The following is a 23,290-nucleotide window of genomic DNA, read 5'->3' as shown; positions in this document are numbered from 1 at the left end:
GCAGACAAGACTTCCGTGCAACCTCCAAAGTCAAACTCCATTTTACATTTCCGAACATATTTATTTCAAAGATGAATTATATTTTAAGTATTCAAACAGTTTTTTTTTATCAAAACAAACCAATTAACTCAAATATTAACACACATTGCAAAACATTTGGTCAAATCTCAAATACTTTTGACTGGTGCTGTCAAAAGCTACATTTTAATCACACTTAATAGTTGAATTTTTTGCGAAATGTAAAGCACTGCTAAAGATTTTGTGCGTCAATTATTTAGCTGCACTGTTGCTTCATAATTGTGTCACACACAAACATTAGCTTGTTGGACACAACATGATTGCAGTCATGTTGACTTACTTCCATTATAACCACTTTCATTGTTTACATTCAACATTTACATTTAACATTTACATTTGAGGTGGCGACTTGTCCAGGGTGTACCCCGCCTTCCACCCGATTGTAGCTGAGATAGGCTCCAGCGCTCCCCGCGACCCCGAAGGGAATAAGCGGTAGAAAATGGATGGATGGATTTACATTTAAGATTTTGATTCAACATTTACATTTAGATTCAACATTTAGATTTAATTTAACATTTAGATTCAACATTTACATTTAGATTCAACATTTAGATTTAATTTAACATTTAGATTCAACATTTACATTTAGATTCAACATTTACATTTAATTTAACATTTAGATTCAACATTTAGATTTAATTTAACATTTACATTTAGATTTAACATTGATATTCAACATTTAATATCTAGATTTAGATTTAACATTGGATATAGATTTAAAATTTGGATTGAACATTTGGATTTATATTTAACATTTAATGTTTAGATTTAACATTCGATATAGATTTAACATTTTATATTTAACATTGAACATTTATATTTAACATGTATATTTATTTAACATTTGATATTTAGATTTAACGTTGAGCATTTTGATTTAAATTTAATATTTAGATTCAACATTTGTATTTAACATTGCACATAGATTTACATTTAGATTTAACATTACATATAGATTTAACATTTAGATTTAAATTTGACATTTAGATTCAAAATGTTGATTTTTCAACATTTGTATTCAACATTTACATTTATGTTTTACATTTACATCTAACATTTAGATTTGACATTGAAAATTTGGATTCAGATTTAACATTTAGATTTACCATTTGTCGACTTATTATTTATATTTAACATTGATTATTTAGATGTAGATTTAAAATTTAGATTTACATTCAACATTTAGATTTAGATTTAATATTTAGATTCAACATTTCAGATTTAGATTTTGTTTTAATATTTCCATTTTACATTTAATATTTGGATTTAGATTTAACATTTGGATTAAACATTTTTAACATTAGACATTTTAGATTTAGATTCAAACTTAAATATTTACATTTTGATTTGATATTTAAATTTGACATTTATAATTACATTCAACATTTATCATTTAGATTTCACATTTATATTTAACATTAAATATTTAGAGTTAAAAATAAACATTTACATTTAGATTCAACATTAACATCTGAGATTTATATTTATATTTAATATTTTGATTAAATATTTAACACTGATTTATATTTAACATTTAATATTTAGATTCATAATTTACATTAAATATAGATTTAACATTGAACATTTGTATTTATATTTAACACTTAAATTCCAATTTAACATTTATATTTATTCAACATTTAATTTTTAGATTTATCATAGAATTTAGATTTAGATTTAACATTTATATTTATTGAATTTCGACTTATTATTTAGATTTAACATTGATCATTTAGATGTAGATTTAACATTTAGATTTACATTCAACATTTTAGACTTAGATTTTGTTTTAACATTTCCTTTTTTCTATTTAATATTTGAATTTAGATTTAACATTTAGATTTAAATTAAACATTTTTAACATTAGATATTTTAAATTTATATTCAAACTTAAATATTTTGATTTTGATTTTATATTTACATTTAAATTTAACATTTATAATTGGATTCAACATTTACCATTTAGATTTAACATTTATATTTCAAATTAAATACTTAGATTTAGAGTTAAAAATAAAAACATTAAGATTTAACATTTGAGATTTGTATTTAGTATTTTGACTAAATATTTAACTCTGATTTATATTTAACATTTATAATTAACATTTATTTTTAGAATCATAATTAACATGTAATATAGATTTAACATTGAACATTTTTGTTTATATTTAACATTTAAATTTAGATTTTACATTTATATTTATTTAACATTTGATATTTAGATTTAACATTGAACATTTTGATTCACATTTAGATTTAACATTTCTATTTAACATTTCTGTTTAACATTTAATATTTAGATTTAACACCTAACATTTAGATTTACACTTACCATTTATATTCAACATTTAAATTTAGATTTTACATTAAAATTCACCATAAAAATTTCTACTTGGGGAAAAAAAATGAGTTAAATGTGAGCTCAGAATAAAAAGCTAGAAAATGTGACAGAATGATGTACATGAGGTTCTTTATACAGTTTGTCTGCTTGTTAGTTACTAGTAATTAGATTTTGGGGGTGATGCGGATCACCGTCTGAGTTTTTTTTTTTTTTGTAGGGATTATTTACAATTGGGTGAGTTCTGCACTCTTCAGGTGCTTTTCTGCTTTTAAATCTTTACTTCAAAGCAAATACATCAATCATTTATTTGCTAAAAGCTTGGTAACTGTATGATTTTAAAGTTCTGTCGACGTGTATTTCCAAACTAAATTTACCCCTCGGCCACACCTCGCCATTATTTCTGGTGATTCATGGAACGCTTTAACTTTTGCAGCTCTACTTTCAACACACCAGGCGGGAGAAGTCACACTTTTGTTGCCAAGAACCATAACTGTGCACGCTAACTGTGCATGCTAACTGTGCACGCTAACTGTGCATGCTAACTGTGCACGCTAACTGTGCACGCTAACATGCTGACCGTCAATTGTCATCGTCAGACGAGCCGTCGGCCATCGAGGAGCTGCTGGATGTTGTGGCTGAGCTGGACTCTGACGTGTGGCTGAAGTGCTCCGCCAGAGGCAACCCTCGACCCGACTACACCTGGACTAATGACCACCGCGACAATATTCAGGCCATAATTGAAGATGGAGTGTCACGTTTGCTAATCCCAAATGTGACCGTGACCAACGAGGGCACCTACACGTGCCACGCCCGTAACCTGGCAGGCAACACTTCTCGAAGTGCCCGAGTCTCCGTGAAAGGTGAGGGAAACACAACACACTTACACAATGTTTGTAGTCTCTGTGAACGGTGAGGGAAACACAACACACTTACACAATGTTTGTAGTCTCTGTGAACGGTGAAGGAAACACAACACACTTACACAATGTTTGTAGTCTCTGTGAACGGTGAAGGAAACACAACACACTTACACAATGTTTGTAGTCTCTGTGAACGGTGAAGGAAACACAACACACTTACACAATGTTTGTAGTCTCTGTGAACGGTGAGGGAAACACAACGCACTTACACAGTGTGATACAGTATTCCTCCCAGTGTGATACAGTATTCCTCCCAGTGTGATACAGTATTCCTCTCAGTGTGATACAGTAGTCCTCCCAGTGTGATACGGTATCCCTCCCAGTGTGATACAGTATCCCTCTCAGTGTGATACAGTATTCCTCCCAGTGTGATACAGTATTCCTCCCAGTGTGATACAGTATTCCTCTCAGTGTGATACAGTAGTCCTCCCAGTGTGATACGGTATCCCTCCCAGTGTGATACAGTATCCCTCTCAGTGTGATACGGTATTCCTCCCAGTGTGATACAGTATTCCTCCCAGTGTGATACAGTATACCTCCCAGTGTGATACAGTATACCTCCCAGTGTGATACAGTATACCTCCCAGTGTGATACAGTATTCCTCCCAGTGTGATACAGTATTCCTCCCAGTGTGATACAGTATCCTTCCCAGTGTGATACAGTATTCTTTCTGTTTCTTACTGACTTGATATGTTTAATGTCTGCCTCTCTCTCTTGTCTGCATAAGTTCCCCCGGTGTGCGAGCAGACAGACTTGGCGTGCGGCTCTACTTGCGTCCCTAAAAGTCTCATCTGTGACGCCGTGAAAGACTGCTTGGATGGCTCGGACGAGGCTCCGGAATTATGCCCTACGGCCGATGGTGAGTCAGCCATGTGAGATATACTGTATATACATCATGTTGCACTTCATTGATCATTCTTTCACTTTGCCGCCATAAACCATTCACGGACGTTGAAAGACGAGGTCACCAGGTGTGTAAATGGTCAATAAAAAGAGAATACAACAAATCCTTTTCAACTTCTACTAAATTGAATAGACTGCAAAGACACACGGGAAAACATCTTCCATGATCAGGTGTCACTTTTTTGTTTTACGACAGCGCCATCTCCTGGTTCTTTTGGGTTACTAAACCACTTCTCTCCTACATTTGACTAATATACCACAATATACCACTATAATGACTACTGCCATGAGGTGGCGACTTGTCCAGGGTGTACGCCGCCTTCCGCCCAAATGCAGCTGAGATAGGCTCCAGCACCCCCCGCCACCCAGAAAGGGACAAGCGGTAGAAAATGGATGTATGGCATATGCAAAATATGCTCCCCCAGTGGTGGTAAGCAGCAGAGCGGGAAATGAGGTGTTGAGTAATCATTTTGAAAAGAAGCTGTGATACGATACTGTACTTTATATGTCTGTTTTATTCTCTTTTTATTGCTATATTTTTGCTACACATTCTAGACATATAAATAATATTGAGAAAGCCAGAAAATATTACACTGTACATTGTCTATTTCATTTCATTCATTTATTTTGTGCACAAAAAATACAAAAACAAATATAGCATCTTCAATACAATATCATCATTTTGAAAAAAATATTGAAAGAAAAATAAAAGAGACATTGTTTTTTTTTGTGGAAAAAGAGCAAGAAAAAGCAAAAGCTTATGCACTCTGATATGGTAATTGTCACATGGTGTTGGTGACGAACCCCAACATGCAGAGAAGGCAGGCTTGGTACAGGAAAACATGATTTAATGTCCACGAAATAAAGAAAAAAAAGCACAAACCAGGAACTAGGAATACACGAGACAGGAAACAGGAACAAGAATCAGGAACCAGGGAGAACTGGAGACAGAAAGCCGTCCACGGCATACAAGGACAGCAACAAGTATTACAAAGACAATCAATACTCCAGCACAGACTGCATGGCAAGGCAGGTTTAAATAGCAGCTGGCTGATTGACACCAGGTGTGGCCAGGTGCCAATCAGCCACAGCTGAGGGAGAAAAGCAGGAAACAACCAAAATAAGAGCGCTGACAGGAAACAAAGACAAACACAGAGGAAAAACTAAAACATAACCAAACTGTCAGGGACAAGCCTAACAGTAATAATTAGGGATGTCCGATAATGGCCTTTTGCCGATATCCGATATTCCGATATTGTCCAACTCTTTAATTACCGATACCGATATCAACCGATATATGCAGTCGTGGAATTAACACATTATTATGCCTAATTTGGACAACCAGGTATGGTGAAGATAAGGTACTTTTTAAAAAAAAAAAAAAAATAAGATAACTAAATTAAAAACATTTTCTTGAATAAAAAAGAAAGTAAAACAATATAAAAACAGTTACATAGAAACTAGTAATTAATGAAAATGAGTAAAATTAAGTGTTAAAGGTTAGTACTATTAGTGGAGCAGCAGCACGCACAATCATGTGTGCTTACGGACTGTATCCCTTGCAGACTGTATTGATATATATTGATATATAATGTAGGAACCAGAATATTGATAACAGAAAGAAATGGGGGGAGGGAGGTTTTTTGGGTTGGTGCACTAATTGTAAGTGTATCTTGTGTTTTTTATGTTGATTTAATTTTAAAAAAAACAAAAAAAACGATACAGATAATAAAAAAAAACGATACCGATAATTTCCGATATTACATTTTAACGCATTTATCGGCCGATAATATCGGCAGGCCGATATTATCAGACATCCCTAGTAATAATAACAATACCCTTTATTATCCACAATAAAATATATAATTACAGGATACATATCATATATGGATACTTACAATAATAAACCTACTCATTTTATTAAATGACATCCTTAAGATATTATGTTTCCTTCTTCTTGTTGTGTCCATCAAAACATGTTTTCATATTTCTTATTCAATTTAATTATATTTTTGCTTTGTTTGGTTTCATCATCCTAATAAATTCCACTCAGTCACTACAAACTGATGTGTACATATTTGTAAAAATCATTATGTAAATAAATACAAATCACCACATTGCACTTCAAATATTGCAGCTTCACCATATCACTGCAATTTTTAAAAAGTATTATCTTATGTATTTTTGGTCCAAAATTCAACATTGTCCAACATAAAATGGCAAAATAAACTACAAATATCAGTACTACAGCAGTATCGGCCACCAAACTAATCTGAGTGTCCACTGATTGGCTCAGCCCTAAGAAGCATGACTATATTGAACTAGATGATGAGTGAATGCTTCAATGCTGAACTGCTGACAGAATGTAGTGTGAATGGAAGAATAGTTTCAATGTTGAAGAATTAGAATTTCCAGGAAAAACGGAATTAGGTTTGGAACTTGGGAAAGTGTTAGTTGGATGAGTGGAATGTGTTGATGTTGGAATGGTTTGAATAGGTTGGAAAATGTGGAAATGGTTGAAGTTTGAAAAATGGACAATTCATTTTGAATGGGGAAAATGTCCCTGGAAAAACTGGGAATTCTTGGAAATCCGGGAATTGTTTCTTTAAATTGTTGAACAGGCTGAATATTTTGGAGTTGGAATGATTTGAATTGGATACAAATTGTGGGAATTGTGGCACTTTGAAAAATGTCCCATTCTTTCCAATGGGAATTTCATGGAAATTTGAGAATTGTGGGAAAATGTTAAAAGACTTGAATGTTTAAATGGGTGGAGAAATGTTGAAGTAGTAACATTTTAAATTGAGAAATGGTATTATGGAATTTTGGGATAACCAGGAATTTTTGAGAATTGTGCAACTTGGAAACATGTCCCATTCATTTCAATGGGAACTTCCTGGGAAGTTTGGGAAAAGCGGGAATTTTTGGGGAAAATGCTAAAAAAATGTGAATGTTGTGAATGAGTTGAAATGGTTGGTGTTGGGATTTTTCAAAACGGTGGAGAAATGTTGAAGTAGTAACATTTTTAATTGAGAAATGGTATTACGGAATGCCTGGAGTTTTGGGCAAACCGGGAAATTTTCCAGTTCAAAAAACAACTTTGTTTTTTGTCCTGATTAAGAGGAATGTTTGGACGGTGACACGGTTGAAGTGGGTTGACAAATGTGGAAGGAGTAGTCGCCAGAAAAAAAAGTGAAAGAAGGGTTTGAGAAAAAAAAAGGGGAATTCTGGGAATTCCTGGAATTGTTTTGAACTTGGAAAAATGATAGTTTGAATGGTGTAATATGTTGAAGGTGGAATGGTTTGAATACTGTAGGTTGACAAATTTGGAAATGGTTTGTGAATATTTTGTCAACGTTTTAAAGAATATAGATCAATCTGTTAGTCACACTAATAGAGGCCTACAACAGCAGCACGAGTGCGCCTGCGCGGTTTTGGCAGGGTCCCGGAGAAGAGAGGGGGGGCAGGAAGGAGACAGGACCCCCCCTCCGGTGGGAGGGTGTGGAACAGCCGATCATGTAGCAGTTAGCTTAGCCTCGTACAACAGCAGCACGAGTGCGCCTGCGCGGTATTGGCATGGTCCTGGAAGAGGGGGGGGGGGGCAGGAAGGAGGCAGGACCCCCCCCCTCTCCGGTGGGAGGGTGTGGAACAGCCGGCCATGTAGCAGTTAGCTTAGCCTCCACACTTCGCTCTTGTCCCTCCCCGGGAGAAGACGCCACAACACGGGGCTCGCCGACAGCCCGCAGCCGCTCTGGCTCACGGAAGGTGGGAGATGAATGGCTTCAAGAGGCTTGGTTTATTGTCGGTGCTCTTGACTTTAGAACTTTGGCTTTGGAACGGAACACAGTCTAGTGAGTACATCTCTGTGTTCTTCTTATGCGTGCTCAACTATGTAATAATGTCTTTAACAACTATATAATAATGTCTTTAACAACTATATAATAATGTCTTTAACAACTATATCATAATGTCTTTAACAACTATATCATAATGTCTTTAACAACTATATAATAATGTCTTTAAAAACTATATAATAATGTCGTCTTTAACAACTATTTCATGTTGTCTTTAACAACTATTTCATGTTGTCTTTAACAACTATATCATGTTGTCTTTAACAACTATATCATGTTGTCTTTAACAACTATATCATAATGTCTTTAACAACTATATCTTGTTGTCTTTAACAACTATATCATGTTGTCTTTAACAACTATATCATGTTGTCTTTAACAACTATATCATAATGTCTTTAACAACTATTTCATGTTGTCTTTAACAACTATATCATAATGTCTTTAACAACTATATCATGTTGTCTTTAAAAACTATATCATGTTGTCTTTAACAACTATATCATGTTGTCTTTAACAACTATTTCATGTTGTCTTTAACAACTATATCATAATGTCTTTAACAACTATATCATGTTGTCTTTAAAAACTATATCATGTTGTCTTTAACAACTATTTCATGTTGTCTTTAACAACTATATCATAATGTCTTTAACAACTATATCATGTTGTCTTTAACAACTATTTCATGTTGTCTTTAACAACTATATCATGTTGTCTTTAACAACTAAATCATGTTGTCTTTAACAACTATATCATGTTGTCTTTAACAACTATATCATGTTGTCTTTAACAACTATTTCATGTTGTCTTTAACAACTATATCATGTTGTCTTTAACAACTATATCATGTTGTCTTTAACAACTATTTCATGTTGTCTTTAACAACTATTTCATGTTGTCTTTAACAACTATATCATAATGTCTTTAACAACTATATCATGTTGTCTTTAACAACTATATCATGTTGTCTTTAACAACTATTTCATGTTGTCTTTAACAACTATATCATAATGTCTTTAACAACTATATTATAATGTCTTTAACAACTATATCATGTTGTCTTTAACAACTATATCATGTTGTCTTTAACAACTATTTCATGTTGTCTTTAACAACTATTTCATGTTGTCTTTAACAACTATATCATGTTGTCTTTAACAACTATATCATGTTGTCTTTAACAACTATTTCATGTTGTCTTTAACAACTATATCATGTTGTCTTTAACAACTATATCATGTTGTCTTTAACAACTATTTCATGTTGTCTTTAACAACTATTTCATGTTGTCTTTAACAACTATTTCATGTTGTCTTTAACAACTATATCATGTTGTCTTTAACAACTAAATCATGTTGTCTTTAACAACTATATCATGTTGTCTTTAACCACTATATCATGTTGTCTTTAACAACTAAATCATGTTGTCTTTAACAACTAAATCATGCTGTCTTTAACAACTAAATCATGTTGTCTTTAACAACTATATCTTAAAGGCCTACTGAAATGAATTTTTTTTATTTAAACGGGAATAGCAGATCCATTCTATGTGTCATACTTGATCATTTTGCGATATTGCCATATTTTTGCTGAAAGGATTTAGTATAGAACAACGTCGATAAAGTTCGCAACTTTTGGTCTCTGATAAAAAAAAACCTTGCCCCTACCGGAAGTAGCGTGACGTTGTCAGTTGTTCACTCCCTCATATTTTCCTATTGTTTTCATCGCAGCTAGAGCTATTCGGACCGTGAAAGTGACGATTACCCCATTAATTTGAGCAAGGATGAAAGATTCGTGGACGAGGAACGTTAGAGTGACGGACTAGAATGCAGTGAAATACTTTTTTTTTTTCGCTCTGACCGTAACTTAGGTACAAGCTGGCTCATTGGATTCCACACTCTCTCCTTTTTCTATTGTGGATCACGGATTTGTATTTTAAACCACCTCGGATACTATATCCTATTGAAAATGAGAGTCGAGAACGCGAAATGGACATTAGAGTGCCTTTTATCTCCACGACAATACATCGACGAAGCTCTTTAGCATCTTTAGCATGAGCTAACGTGATAGCATCTGTCTCAAATGCAGATAGAAACAAAATAAATAAATCCCTGACTGGAAGGATATACAGAAGATCGACAATACTATTAAACCATGTACATGTAACTACACGGTTAATAGATCTCAGCCTGGCAAAGCTTAACAATGCTGTTGCTAACGACGCTAAGGCTAACTTAGCAACCGGAGCTCACAGAGCTATGATAAAAACATTAGCGCTCCACCTACGCCAGCCAGCCCTCATCTGCTTTGCTCAGCAACACCCGTGCTCACCTGCGTTCCAGCGATTGACGGCGCGACGAAGGACTTCACCAGATCATCCGTGCGGTGGGTCTGCTAGCATCGGCTAGGCGTCTGCTAGCATCGGCTAGGCGTCTGCTAGCATCGGCTAGGCGTCTGCTAGCATCGGCTAGGCGTCTGCTAGCATCGGCTAGGCGTCTGCTAGCATCGGCTAGGCGTCTGCTAGCATCGGCTAGGCGTCTGCTATCCGAGTAAGAGGTCCTTGTGTTGCTACAGCCACCTACAACGTTCTTCTTTGCAGCCTCCATTGTTCATCAAACAAATTGCAAAAGATTCACCAACACAGATGTCCAGAATACTGTGGAATTATGAAATGAAAACAGAGCTTTTTTGTATTGTATTCGATGGAGAAGGCATACCTCTGTTCCCCGGGCTACGTCACGCGCATACGTCATCCTTCGAAGGCTTTTTCAACCGGAAGTGTGGCGGGAAATTTAAAATTGCACTTTATAAGTTAACCCGGCCGTATTGGCATGTGTTGCAATGTTAAGATTTCATCATTGATGTATAAACTATCAGACTGCGTGGTCGGTAGTAGTGGCTTTCAGTAGGCCTTTAATGTCTTTAACAACTATATCATGTTGTCTTTAACAACTATATCATGTTGTCTTTAACAGTGTTGTGTGGTCAACTTAATAATAATGTCTTCAACAACTATATCATGTTGTCTTTAACAACTATATCATGTTTTCTTTAACAGCTAAATCATCTTTTCTTTAACAATGTTGTGTTGTTGCAGCAACACAGCCGGATTAAGACATTTAAAAGTCGGTCCTTCAAACATATTTGAACGCTTCTTTTATCAGGAGAACAACTTGCCAATGACTATTTTGAACTGCACCGCCTGTATCTGTGAAATAGTAGTTTTTTTAGAACAGAATGTATCTGTAGAATTAAATAGAGAATGTAAAAGTGCAGCACAAAGAACTAGTGGCAGACTTTCCTGTATGGGAGAGGTCCTTTCCTTCCTGACTCCTTTCCTGTTGGCTTCTGACACATAGCTTTTGTTCCACTGCCATCACTTTACATACACTATAGTGCCACAAGTATTTGGCCAGCCATCCAAATGATGAGAATCAGGTGTCCTAATCACTTGCCCCCGTGTATCAAATCAAGCACTTAGGCATGGAGACTGTTTGTACAAAGATCTGTGAAAGAATGGGCCGCTCTCAGTGATTTCCAGTGTGGAACTGTCATAGGATGCCACCTGTGCAACACATCCAGTCCTGAAATTTCCTCGCTCTTAAATATTCTGGGTTTGGAGGTTGCCAGTAGAACAGTACAATTCGGACTGCATTGTGCCGACTGGGAAATTTGGTGGAGGAGGAATTATGGTGTGGGGTTGTTTTTCAGGAGTTGGGCTTGGCCCCTTAGTTCCAGTGAAAGGAACTTTGAATACCAAAACATTTTGGACAATTCCATGCTCCCAACCTTGTGGGAACAGTTTGGAACGGGCCCCTTCCTCTTCCAACATGACTGTGCACAAAGCAAGGTCAATAAAGACATGAATGACAGAGTCTGGTGTGGATGAACTTGACTGGCCTGCACAGAGTCCTGACCTGAACCCGATAGAACACCTTTGGGTTGAATTAGAACAGAGACTGAGAGCCAGGCCTTCTTCACCAACATCAGTGTGTGACCTCACCAATGCGCTTTGGGATGAATGGTGGAAAGTTCCTATAAACACACTCTGCAACCTTGTGGACAGCCTTCACAGAAGAGTTGACGCTGTAATATTAATATAATATTGAACCCTGTGGGTTAGGAATGGGATGGCACTTCAAGTTCATATGCGAGTCAAGGCAGGTGGCCAAATACCTTTGGCAATTTAGTGTATATAAAATTTAAATATTAGCTAGTAATGCAAGAAAAACATTATTTTACATTCTAACAATTTTTTTTCTTAAAATAGAAATAAATACTTGAATAGCTGCTTGACTTATGAGTTCAAAACAAGTTACCATCAAATTGTACACTTTGAAAATAACAAAATATTTTACAGTAAGTGTGTTTAAAGCAATTTAGTGTAAATGGAAAAAACAGTGCTACTGTTTTTTTGACGATAACATTCCGGCAACTGATCTGCCAGATCCTTACTGTATAAACTTGTGGTGCCGTTTTGCCAATTACGGTAATACACCGTTAAATCTACAGTTGTTGTTTTTACGCCAAAAACTGGCAGCTCATTTGCCAGAATTTTGCTGTAAAAAACATTTTTTTCTTTAAGTTCAAATAAAAATAAGTACATTTTTTAGTAAAATTCTGACAACTAAGTTGCTTGGTTTTTTGTTTTTCATAAACAGCGGTAGTGTTTATCCATTTACAGTAATATTCTGTAAAAAAAAAAAACTGCAAATTGAGCCACCAATTTTTTACCATAAAATGTACTTTTTTTTTTTTTTACATTGTCCGTAAAAAAAAATCAAATGCAATAGGAAATTGTGTAATTATCATTCACTGTTAGAAGCGGCTCTCTCGGGTCAAACATAACTGCAGTGTGGCCCTCGATGAAAATGAACATTTATCCATGCATGATTTGGGCAATTTGGTCCAAGTATCCTAAGAAAACACACGCAAACTCCAAAGAGAGATCCATGTTGTCGCATCCCTGCCGTTCATTCAAAAACATCTTCAGCTCTTCTTGCATGTTGCAAATGCTTGTTTTGGTTGACTCCACAGGTGAAGCCCACGAATGCCCCATTAGGATACACCCCGAGGTCCTGGTGCTGGAATACAAAAGCCATGGGCAGAATGTAACATGCATGCCCACACTCGCCACGGGCTCTGGAAACGACATGAAAACTAAGTGGTTAGATGGGCGTGGCGTCCACGGCAAGACATGGTCTCCTGACACCTGCAAAGACTGGGACCCTCATCCTGTCTGCTCCGCTGTGTTCCAGGAGAGAACAATCTGCCAGAAAGATCTGAACTTCACTCTCTACAGTGTGTATCCCCGGGTCGTTTGGGTCCAATTGAACTTCCATTGTTTGACTTCCTTTTGATAACAATCTCACCAGAAATGCCAGACAGCGTCGCCATCCGTCCTGAGGAGAACGTGAGCCTTGGTGAGGGCACCTTGTGGCAGCTGCATTGTGACATCATCAACGTGGCTCCCGCACACCGCCTAGCTGTGCGCTGGTACCACGGCAATGAAACATTACAGCCGGCGGTCAGAGGTGAGGAATGTCATTGTTTTTTTTGTTTTTACAAAGGAACTCCTCAAGTCAATCTGTACTGCGTTTCAAAACTATTGTTCTTACAGGAAACAATATAAACACAGTGGAACCTCAATTTCTGAACTCAAAGCAGTGTTTCCCATAAACTGCCAGGATACCTGTGGCGGTGGGGGCGTGGCTATGGGCGTGGTCACCATGACATCATCGAGTAATTTGCATAATTTACTACAATGATATGATTTTCTCTAAAAAGGCTCAAAAAATGTATACTTGCTAATTAATAATAACAGTTTTGTTTTAAACGTCCATCCATCCATTTTACAATATAATTACAACACTTTATGTACATATTTATATACAGATTTGAACAATAAGTTATTCACTGAAATATATTTATTAATTGTGGTTCTTACAAAAAATATATCTTATAAAATATATAAGCTAAAATGTCTCTTAAAGCTCTGCCCCTTTAATTAGTGCATACTAAATAATTTAACTTTAGCCTACTACTACAACCATATTATTTACCAGCAACATAAAGTGAAACAGAGGCAGAGGTGTCCTGCCACAGTCAGTAACAAATAAACAGAAAACAGTAGTGGTCAAATACAAATAAGGCAACAAGAGAAGTATCCTACACTTCTTTTTTGTAAAGTAAATCTGAACAGCCTATATGGGCATCTACATCAACTATATGATTTGCCTAAAAAGCTGGACAGGACAAAAAAATAAAATAAATAAAAATAAAAAATAATTTATTTTTATTTATTTTTTTTTATTTGTGGCGGACGTAATTCTTTCGTGGCGGTCCGCCACAAATAAATGAATGTGTGGGAAACACTGTCAAAGTTTGTATAGTAAAGCAAGTTTCTCCATAAGAAACAATGCAAACATGAATATATATATCGGCCGTCCCCCGCCGATATATCTCACATTCTATATTGTGTTTTGGAAAAAGGTTGAATGTGCAGTGAGCACATTCATTGAAAAGATGGCGCCATAGCACAAACACTAAAACACCCTGCCAGTGTTTTTGCTTGTCTTTCTTTACAAAATAACTTTTATTATTGCTGTCAGCAAAGAAAAATCCATAATTTAGCCGCTGCGTTTTATAAGCTGCAGGGTTCAAAGTGTAGGAAAAAAGTAGTGGCGTATAGTCCGGAATTTACAGTAATGTCTAAATAACCTTTTGTTTTTTCATAATTGTTGCACATTTATTGTGTTTTCTTGATTTTTTTCAATCAACGCTGAAGCGGCATAGCAGTTCTGAATTGGCTTCACTGCGTTAAACACTTTTCTTTCCCCCTTGCAGCCATCCACCTGTTTTTTTTTTTTACCTTTTCATAGACGTTGTCTTGAATATTAACATGTGACAATTGATAGATGAGTACTGTAAATGTTTGAAGAAAAGTGAAGAAGCCAAATGGTGCTCCTTGATGCCATTCAGGTGTAAAATGAAGTTATTCGCTATGAATGCAACACTAGGGATGTCCGATAATGGCTTTTTGCCGATATTCCGATATTGTCCAACTCTTAATTACAGATACCGATATCAACCGATACCGATATATACAGTCGTGGAATTAACACATTATTATGCCTAATTTGGACAACCATGTATGGTGAAGATAAGGTCCTTTTTAAAAAAATTAGTAAAATAAGATAAATAAATTAAAAACATTTTCTTGAATAAAAAAGAAAGCAAAACAATATAAAAACAGTTACATAGAAACTAGTAATGAATGAAAATGAGTAAAATTAACTGTTAAAGGTTAGTACTATTAGTGGACCAGCAGCACGCACAATCATGTGTGCTTACGGACTGTATCCCTTGCAGACTGTATTGATATATATTGATATATAATGTAGGAAGCAGAATATTAATAACAGAAAGAAACAACCCTTTTGTGTGAATGAGTGTAAATGGGGGAGGGAGGTTTTTTGGCTTGGTGCACTAATTGTAAGTGTATCTTGTGTTTTTTATGTTGATTTAATAAAAAATTTAAAAAACGATACCGATAATTTCCGATATTATATTTTAAAGCATTTATCGGCCGATAATATAGGCAGGCCGATATTATCGGACATCTCTAGTAAGCACCCTTAATAGGACGTGTGACGAAGGCAATGACCAACATTGGTGGACTAGGTACTTGCTCTTATGGGGTACTGGCCCCACATGGAAACGATGCAAGTGCAGTGCAACGCCAAAAATGAAATTAGAAAAAAAAATAGAGGGTTATTGCTTGGGCGTGTGTGCATGTTGTACTGAGCAGCCACAACAGTGCTGTGTGTACTACTACAGTATCTCAGAAAAGTCAATACATTCCAGCAAGCATTTGACTATGTCTTCTCAAGAAGAAGTGCCATAGAAATTAAACTTGGCTTGAGAGGAGTCCGTGTACAGCTTGTATAGCAATTAGGGCTGCAACAACTAATCGATTAAATCGATTAAAATCAATAATAAAAATAGTTGGCGATTAATTTAGTCATCGATTTGTTGGATCTATGCTATGTTGTTGTTGTTTTTTTTTTTTAACTTGTTTTTTTTTAAACTTTTTTTTTGTTTTAAACCTTTATTTATAAACTGCAACATGTATAAACAACAGAGAAACAATAATCAAAATAAGTATGGTGCCAGTGTGCTGGTTTTTTTTCAATAAAATACTGGAAAGGATAGAAATGTAGTTTGTCTCTTTTATCCGATTATTAATCGATTAATCAAAGTAATAATCGACAGATTAATCGATTATCAAATTAATCGTTAGTTGCAGCCGTAATAGTAATATAGTTTTGCTGTCCATGGCCCAATTAGTACAAGAAGAATGAGAATACTCCTATGTTGAAGCACATCAAACGGTGCAGCCTACACTTATCTCTTATGTTTGACTGCCATCTACTGATCACACGTATTACACCATGTACCAAATAAAATTGCTTCGAGGTGGGTAAGTTCAACCAAACGTATTCCTTACATTAGGTGCACCGGGTTGTAAGGTGCACTGTCGAGTTTTGAGGGGAAAAAAGCCACTACTACCGACCACGCAGTCTGATAGTTTATATATCAATGATGAAATCTTAACATTATAACACATGCCAATACGGCCGGGTTAACTTATAAAGTGACATTTTAAATTTGCCGCTAAACTTCCGGTTCGAAACGCCTCTGAGGATGACGTATGCGCGTGACGTAGACCGGCGAACACGGGTATGCCTTCCACATTGAAGCCAATACGAAAAAGCTCTGTTTTCATTTCATAATTCCACAGTATTCTGGACATCTGTGTTGGTGAATCTGTTTCAATCATGTTCATTGCATTATGGAGAAGGAAGCTGAGCAAGCAAAGAAGAAAGTTGTCGGTGCGAAATGGACGTATTTTTCGAACGTAGTCAGCCACAACAGTACACAGCCGGCGCTTCTTTGTTTACATTCCCGAAAGATGCAGTCAAGATGGAAGAACTCGGATAACAGAGACTCTAACCAGGAGGACTTTTGACTTCGATACACAGACGCCTGTAGAGAACTGGGACAACACAGACTCTTACCAGGATTACTTTGATTTGGATGACAAAGACGCAGACGTGCTACTGTGAGTATGCAGCTTTGGCTTCTAAACATTTGATCGCTTGACCGTATGTGCGCAACTTTTTTTTGCGTATGTACGTAACTTTTTTAAAATATATAAGCTTTATGAACCTTGGGTTAGGTGAACGGTCTTTTGGGCTGAGTGATTGTGTGTGTTGATCAGGTGTTTGAATTGTATTGGCGTGTTCTATGGAGCTAGGAGCTAGCAGAGGCGCTAGGAGCTAGCGTAACAAACACGCAGGTGTTTTTATGCAGGATTAATTTGTGTCATATTAAATATAAGCCTGGTTGTGTTGTGGCTAATAGAGTATATATATGTCTTGTGTTTATTTACTGTTGTAGTCATTCCCAGCTGAATATCAGGTCACCCCCGGCTCTCACAGCATCTTCCCTATCTGAATAGCTTCAACTCCCCACTAGTCCTTCACTTGCACTTTACTCATCCACAAATCTTTCATCCTCGCTCAAATTAATGGGGAAATTGTCGCTTTCTCGGTCCGAATCTCTCTCACTTCATGCGGCCATCATTGTAAACAATAGGGAACTTTGCATATATGTTCAACTGACTACGTCACGCTACTTCCGGTAGGTGCAAGCCTTTTTTTTTATCAGATACCAAAAGTTGCAATCTTTATCGTCGTTGTTCTATACTAAATCCTTTCAGCAAAAATATGGCAATATCGCGAAATGATCAAGTATGACACATAGAATAGATCTGCTATCCCCGTTTAAATAAAAAAAATTCATTTCAGTAGGCCTTTAAGTGCGCCTTATAGTCTGGAAAATACTGTATTTAAAACAAAGAGAGCCATTAAAGGCTCAAACAGTGTTTTTCACTTCATTTTTGATTAGAGCGTGAAGCAGTTAAATCCAGTATTAAACTTTTTGACAATCAGAAATATATTCTTGAAATGTTTCACTCTTTGTCGTGATGACCAATTCTGGACAGAGCTTGTGGTCAAGGAGTGATGGTGTGTCCTCTGCTCTATTGTACAGTATGACACCATGTACTGTAATACAAAGCTGCTCAGTTCTCTCAAATACTACAAGATGTGCTGGACTTAACTTCTATTTTGCCAAAATGTCTTTCAGGGCCACTGCGATTGGCTGACTGCCTGCCTGAAAGGGACGCCAACGGTACGTGTGACATCAGCGCCATCAGGACGCCGCTCAACGTGTCTTCTAGTGCCAGCGTCCGTCTCTACCGAGACCTGAAGGGAGCTCATTTGCGGTGTGAGGTGTACTTGGAGCTGGGAGCAGGGGGGCCGCAGCCCCCTCCCTCCATGATGTCTGATCCTGTCAGCGTCACCGTCCACTGTGAGACCCTTTCCTTAACACGCACTGTGAGACCCCCTTTCCTTAACACGCACTGTGAGACCCCCTTTCCTTAACACGCACTGTGAGACCCCCTTTCCTTAACACGCACTGTGAGACCCCCTTTCCTTAACACGCACTGTGAGACCCCCTTTCCTTAACACACACTGTGAGACCCCCTTTCCTTAACACACACTCTGAGACCCCCTTTTCTTAACACACACTCTGAGACCCCCTTTTATTAACACACTGTGAGACCCCCTTTTCTTAACATACACTGTGAGACCCCCTTTTCTTAACACACACTCTGAGACCCCCTTTTATTAACACACACTGTGAGACCCCCTTTTCTTAACATACACTGTGAGACCCCCTTTTCTTAACACACACTCTGAGACCCCCTTTTATTAACACACACTGTGAGACCCCCTTTCCTTAACACACACTCTGAGACCCCCTTTTATTAACACACACTGTGAGACCCCCTTTTCTTAACACACACTGTGAGACCCCCTTTTCTTAACACACACTATGAGACCCCCTTTTCTTAACACACACTGTGAGACCCCCTTTCCTTAACACACACTGTGAGACCCCCTTTTCTTAACACACACTGTGAGACCCCCTTTTCTTAACACACACTCTGAGACCCCCTTTCCTTAACACACACTCTGAGACCCCCTTTTATTAACACACACTGTGAGACCCCCTTTCCTTAACACACACTGTGAGACCCCCTTTCCTTAACACACACTGTGAGACCCCCTTTTCTTAACACACACTGTGAGACCCCCTTTTCTTAACACACACTGTGAGACCCCCTTTTCTTAACACACACTGTGAGACCCCCTTTTCTTAACACACACTGTGAGAACCCCTTTTCTTAACACACACTGTGAGACCCCCTTTCCTTAACAGACACTGTGAGACCCCCTTTTAAAGGCCTACTGAAACCCACTACTACCGACCACGCAGTCTGATAGTTTATATATCAATGATGAAATCTTAACATTATAACACATGCCAATACGGCCGGGTTAACTTATAAAGTGACATTTTAAATTTGCCGCTAAACTTCCGGTTCGAAACGCCTCTGAGGATGACGTATGCGTGTGACGTAGCCCGGCGAACACGGGTATGCCTTCCACATTGAAGCCGATACGAAAAAGCTCTGTTTTCATTTCATAATTCCACAGTATTCTGGACATCTGTGTTGGTGAATCTGTTTCAATCATGTTCATTGCATTATGGAGAAGGAAGCCGAGCAAGCAAAGAAGAAAGTTGTCGGTGCGAAATGGACGTATTTTTCGAACGTAGTCAGCCACAACAGTACACAGCCGGCGCTTCTTTGTTTACATTCCCGAAAGATGCAGTCAAGATGGAAGAACTCGGATAACAGAGACTCTAACCAGGAGGACTTTTGATTTGGATACACAGACGCCTGTAGAGAACTGGGACAACACAGACTCTTACCAGGATTACTTTGATTTGGATGACAAAGACGCAGACGTGCTACTGTGAGTATGCAGCTTTGGCTTTTTTTTGCGTATGTACGTAACTTTTTTAAAATATATAAGCTTTATGAACCTTGGGTTAGGTGAACGGTCTTTTGGGCTGAGTGATTGTGTGTGTTGATCATGTGTTTGAATTGTATTGGCGTGTTCTATGGAGCTAGGAGCTAGCAGAGGAGCTAGGAGCTAGCATAACAAACACGCAGGTGTTATTATGCAGGATTAATTTGTGGCATATTAAATATAAGCCTGGTTGTGTTGTGGCTAATAGAGTATATATATGTCTTGTGTTTATTTACTGTTGTAGTCATTCCCAGCTGAATATCAGGTACCGTGAGTATGCAGCCTTGGCTGCTAAACATTCGATAACTTGACCGTATGTGCGCGTCACGTACGTAACTTTTTAAAAATATATAAGCTTTATGAACCTTGGGTTAGGTAAACGGTCTTTTGGGCTGAGTGATTGTGTGTGTTGATCAGGTGTTTGAATTGTATTGGCGTGTTCTATGGAGCTAGGAGCTAGCAGAGGAGCTAGGAGCTAGCATAACAAACACGCAGGTGTTTTTATGCAGGATTAATTTGTGGAATATTAAATATAAGCCTGGTTGTGTTGTGGCTAATAGAGTATATATATGTCTTGTGTTTATTTACTGTTGTAGTCCTTCCCAGCTGAATATCAGGTCACCCCCGGCTCTCACAGCATCTTCCCTATCTGAATAGCTTCAACTCCCCACTAGTCCTTCACTTGCACTTTACTCATCCACAAATCTTTCATCCTCGCTCAAATTAATGGGGAAATTGTCGCTTTCTCGGTCCGAATCTCTCTCACTTCATGCGGCCATCATTGTAAACAATAGGGAACTTTGCATATATGTTCAACTGACTACGTCACGCTACTTCCGGTAGGTGCAAGCCTTTTTTTTATCAGATACCAAAAGTTGCAATCTTTATCGTCGTTGTTTTATACTAAATCCTTTCAGCAAAAATATGGCAATATCGCGAAATGATCAAGTATGACACATAGAATAGATCTGCTATCCCCGTTTAAATAAAAAAAATTCATTTCAGTAGGCCTTTAAGACACACTGTGAGACCCTCTTTTCTTAACACACACTGTGAGACCCCCTTTTATTAACACACACTGTGAGACCCCCTTTTCTTAACACACACTGTGAGACCCCCTTTTCTTAACACACACTGTGAGATCCCCTTTCCTTAACACACACTGTGAGACCCCCTTTTAACACACACTGTGAGACCCCCTTTTATTAACACACACTGTGAGACCCCCTTTCCTTAACACACACTGTGAGACCCCCTTTCCTTAACACACACTCTGAGACCCCCTTTTCTTAACACACACTGTGAGACCCCCTTTTAAGACACACTGCAAACTATGGATGTGTCCTTGCCTTACTTGGTGTGGCCCCTCACAGACAAGCCCGTCATCAACACCACCAAACTGCCCACGGTGGTGCCGCTGTTCCGAGGTTACCCCGAGGAGCTGGTGTGTGAGGCTGATGGCCACCCACCGCCGGAGATTGTCTGGATCCACGCTGCAGACGCTCGTGTCTCGGGGGGCAACATCACGGTAACGGAGGCAGGTCTCTACACCTGCAGGGCCTCTAATTACCTGGACATGGTCTTCTATAAGGTTGAAGTCATTCCAAAAGGTAAGAAGAGTACATATGCTGACACTTTCCGTGTTTTAGTGCTTGTTCCTGTCCTGCGCTCTTATTTTGGTGACACTTCCTGATGTGTTGGTGTTCTTTCATAACATGCCTTCAAGCACTTTTCCCCTCACCTGTTTTCTGTTGGTGATTAAGACTATTTAAGTTGAGTGTGAGCCACCATTCTTGGTTTGGAGATGATAATCATTCATGTGGCTTTTGCTTTATATTATATTTAAAAGTAACTAAGTTAGACCACAAGTTACTTTATTAGTTACATGCAGCTAACGACATCACCCCCGCCGCCTCAACATAAAAATGACAAGCGGTTTTGCCATTAATCACTTTATTTAACATCAACAACTGCACTTAAGATAAATACCTGCTCAGTGGCCTAGTGGTTAGAGTGTCCGCCCTGCGATGGGTAGGTTGTGAGTTCAAACCCCGGCCGAGTCATACCAAAGACTATAAAAATGGGAGCCATTACCTCCCTGCTTGGCACTCAGCATCAAGGCTTGGAATTGGGGGTTAAATCACCAAAAATGATTCCCGGGCGCTGCCACCACTGCTGCTTGATTGATTGATTGATTGAGACTTTTATTAGTAGGTTGCACAGTGAAGTACATATTCCGTACAATTGACCACTAAATGGTAACACCCGAATAAGTTTTTCAACTTGTTTAAGTCGGGGTCCACTTAAATTGATTCATGATACAGATATATACTATCATATATACTATCATCATAATACAGTCATCACACAAGATAATCACATTGAATTATTTACATTATTTACAATCAGGAGTGTGGAGGGGGGGTGGGGTGGGGGGGGGGGATATGGACATCAAGTAGTGGACATAGAGAGAGAGAGAGAGATCAGAAGGCATAAGAAAAAGAATCTGCATTTGATTGTTTACATTTGATTATTAGCAATCCGGGGAGGGTGTTAGTTTAGGGTTGTAGCTGCCTGGAGGTGAACTTTTATAGCGGTTTTGAAGGAGGATAGAGATGCCCTTTCTTTTATACCTGTTGGGAGCGCATTCCACATTGATGTGGCATAGAAAGAGAATGAGTTAAGACCTTTGTTAGTTCGGAATCTGGGTTTAACGTGGTTAGTGGAGCACCCCCTGGTGTTGTGGTTATGGCGGTCATTTACGTTAAGGAAGTAGTTTGACATGTACTTCGGTATCAGGGAGGTGTAGCGGATTTTATAGACTAGGCTCAGTGCAAGTTGTTTAACTCTGTCCTCCACCTTGAGCCAGCCCACTTTAGAGAAGTGGGTAGGAGTGAGGTGGGATCTGGGGTGGAGGTCTAGAAGTAACCTGACTAGCTTGTTCTGAGATGTTTGGAGTTTAGATTTGAGGGTTTTGGAGGTGCTAGGGTACCAGGAGGTGCATGCGTAATCGAAAAAGGGTTGAACGAGAGTTCCCGCCAGAATCTTCAAGGTGCTTTTGTTGACCAGAGAGGAAATTCTGTAGAGAAATCTCGTTCGTTGGTTAACCTTTTTGATTACCTTGGTTGCCATTTTATCACAGGAAAGGTTAGCCTCTAGAATGGAACCTAGGTAGGTGACCT

The 23,290-nt window shown here is 37.8% G+C and overlaps 1 protein-coding gene across 1 annotated transcript in view; it reads left to right on the top strand.

Annotated features, from left to right (window-relative positions):
- The window catches only part of LOC133651743 (hemicentin-2-like), a 41,340-nt gene that overhangs the window by 12,140 nt on the left and 5,910 nt on the right, over positions 1 to 23,290 (top strand). Inside the window, exons 6-11 of the mRNA XM_062049836.1 lie at positions 3,016 to 3,279; positions 4,068 to 4,199; positions 13,138 to 13,401; positions 13,476 to 13,634; positions 18,313 to 18,537; positions 21,482 to 21,718. Coding sequence (XP_061905820.1) covers positions 3,016 to 3,279; positions 4,068 to 4,199; positions 13,138 to 13,401; positions 13,476 to 13,634; positions 18,313 to 18,537; positions 21,482 to 21,718 — 1,281 coding nt within the window. The remainder of the gene's footprint in view (positions 1 to 3,015; positions 3,280 to 4,067; positions 4,200 to 13,137; positions 13,402 to 13,475; positions 13,635 to 18,312; positions 18,538 to 21,481; positions 21,719 to 23,290) is intronic.

The sequence above is a fragment of the Entelurus aequoreus genome, linkage group LG06 (assembly GCF_033978785.1).
Source record: "Entelurus aequoreus isolate RoL-2023_Sb linkage group LG06, RoL_Eaeq_v1.1, whole genome shotgun sequence".
Taxonomy (NCBI): Eukaryota; Metazoa; Chordata; class Actinopteri; order Syngnathiformes; family Syngnathidae; genus Entelurus; species Entelurus aequoreus.
Note: the sequence above shows the minus strand (reverse complement) of the source record. Positions and strands in the feature narration are given on the sequence as shown.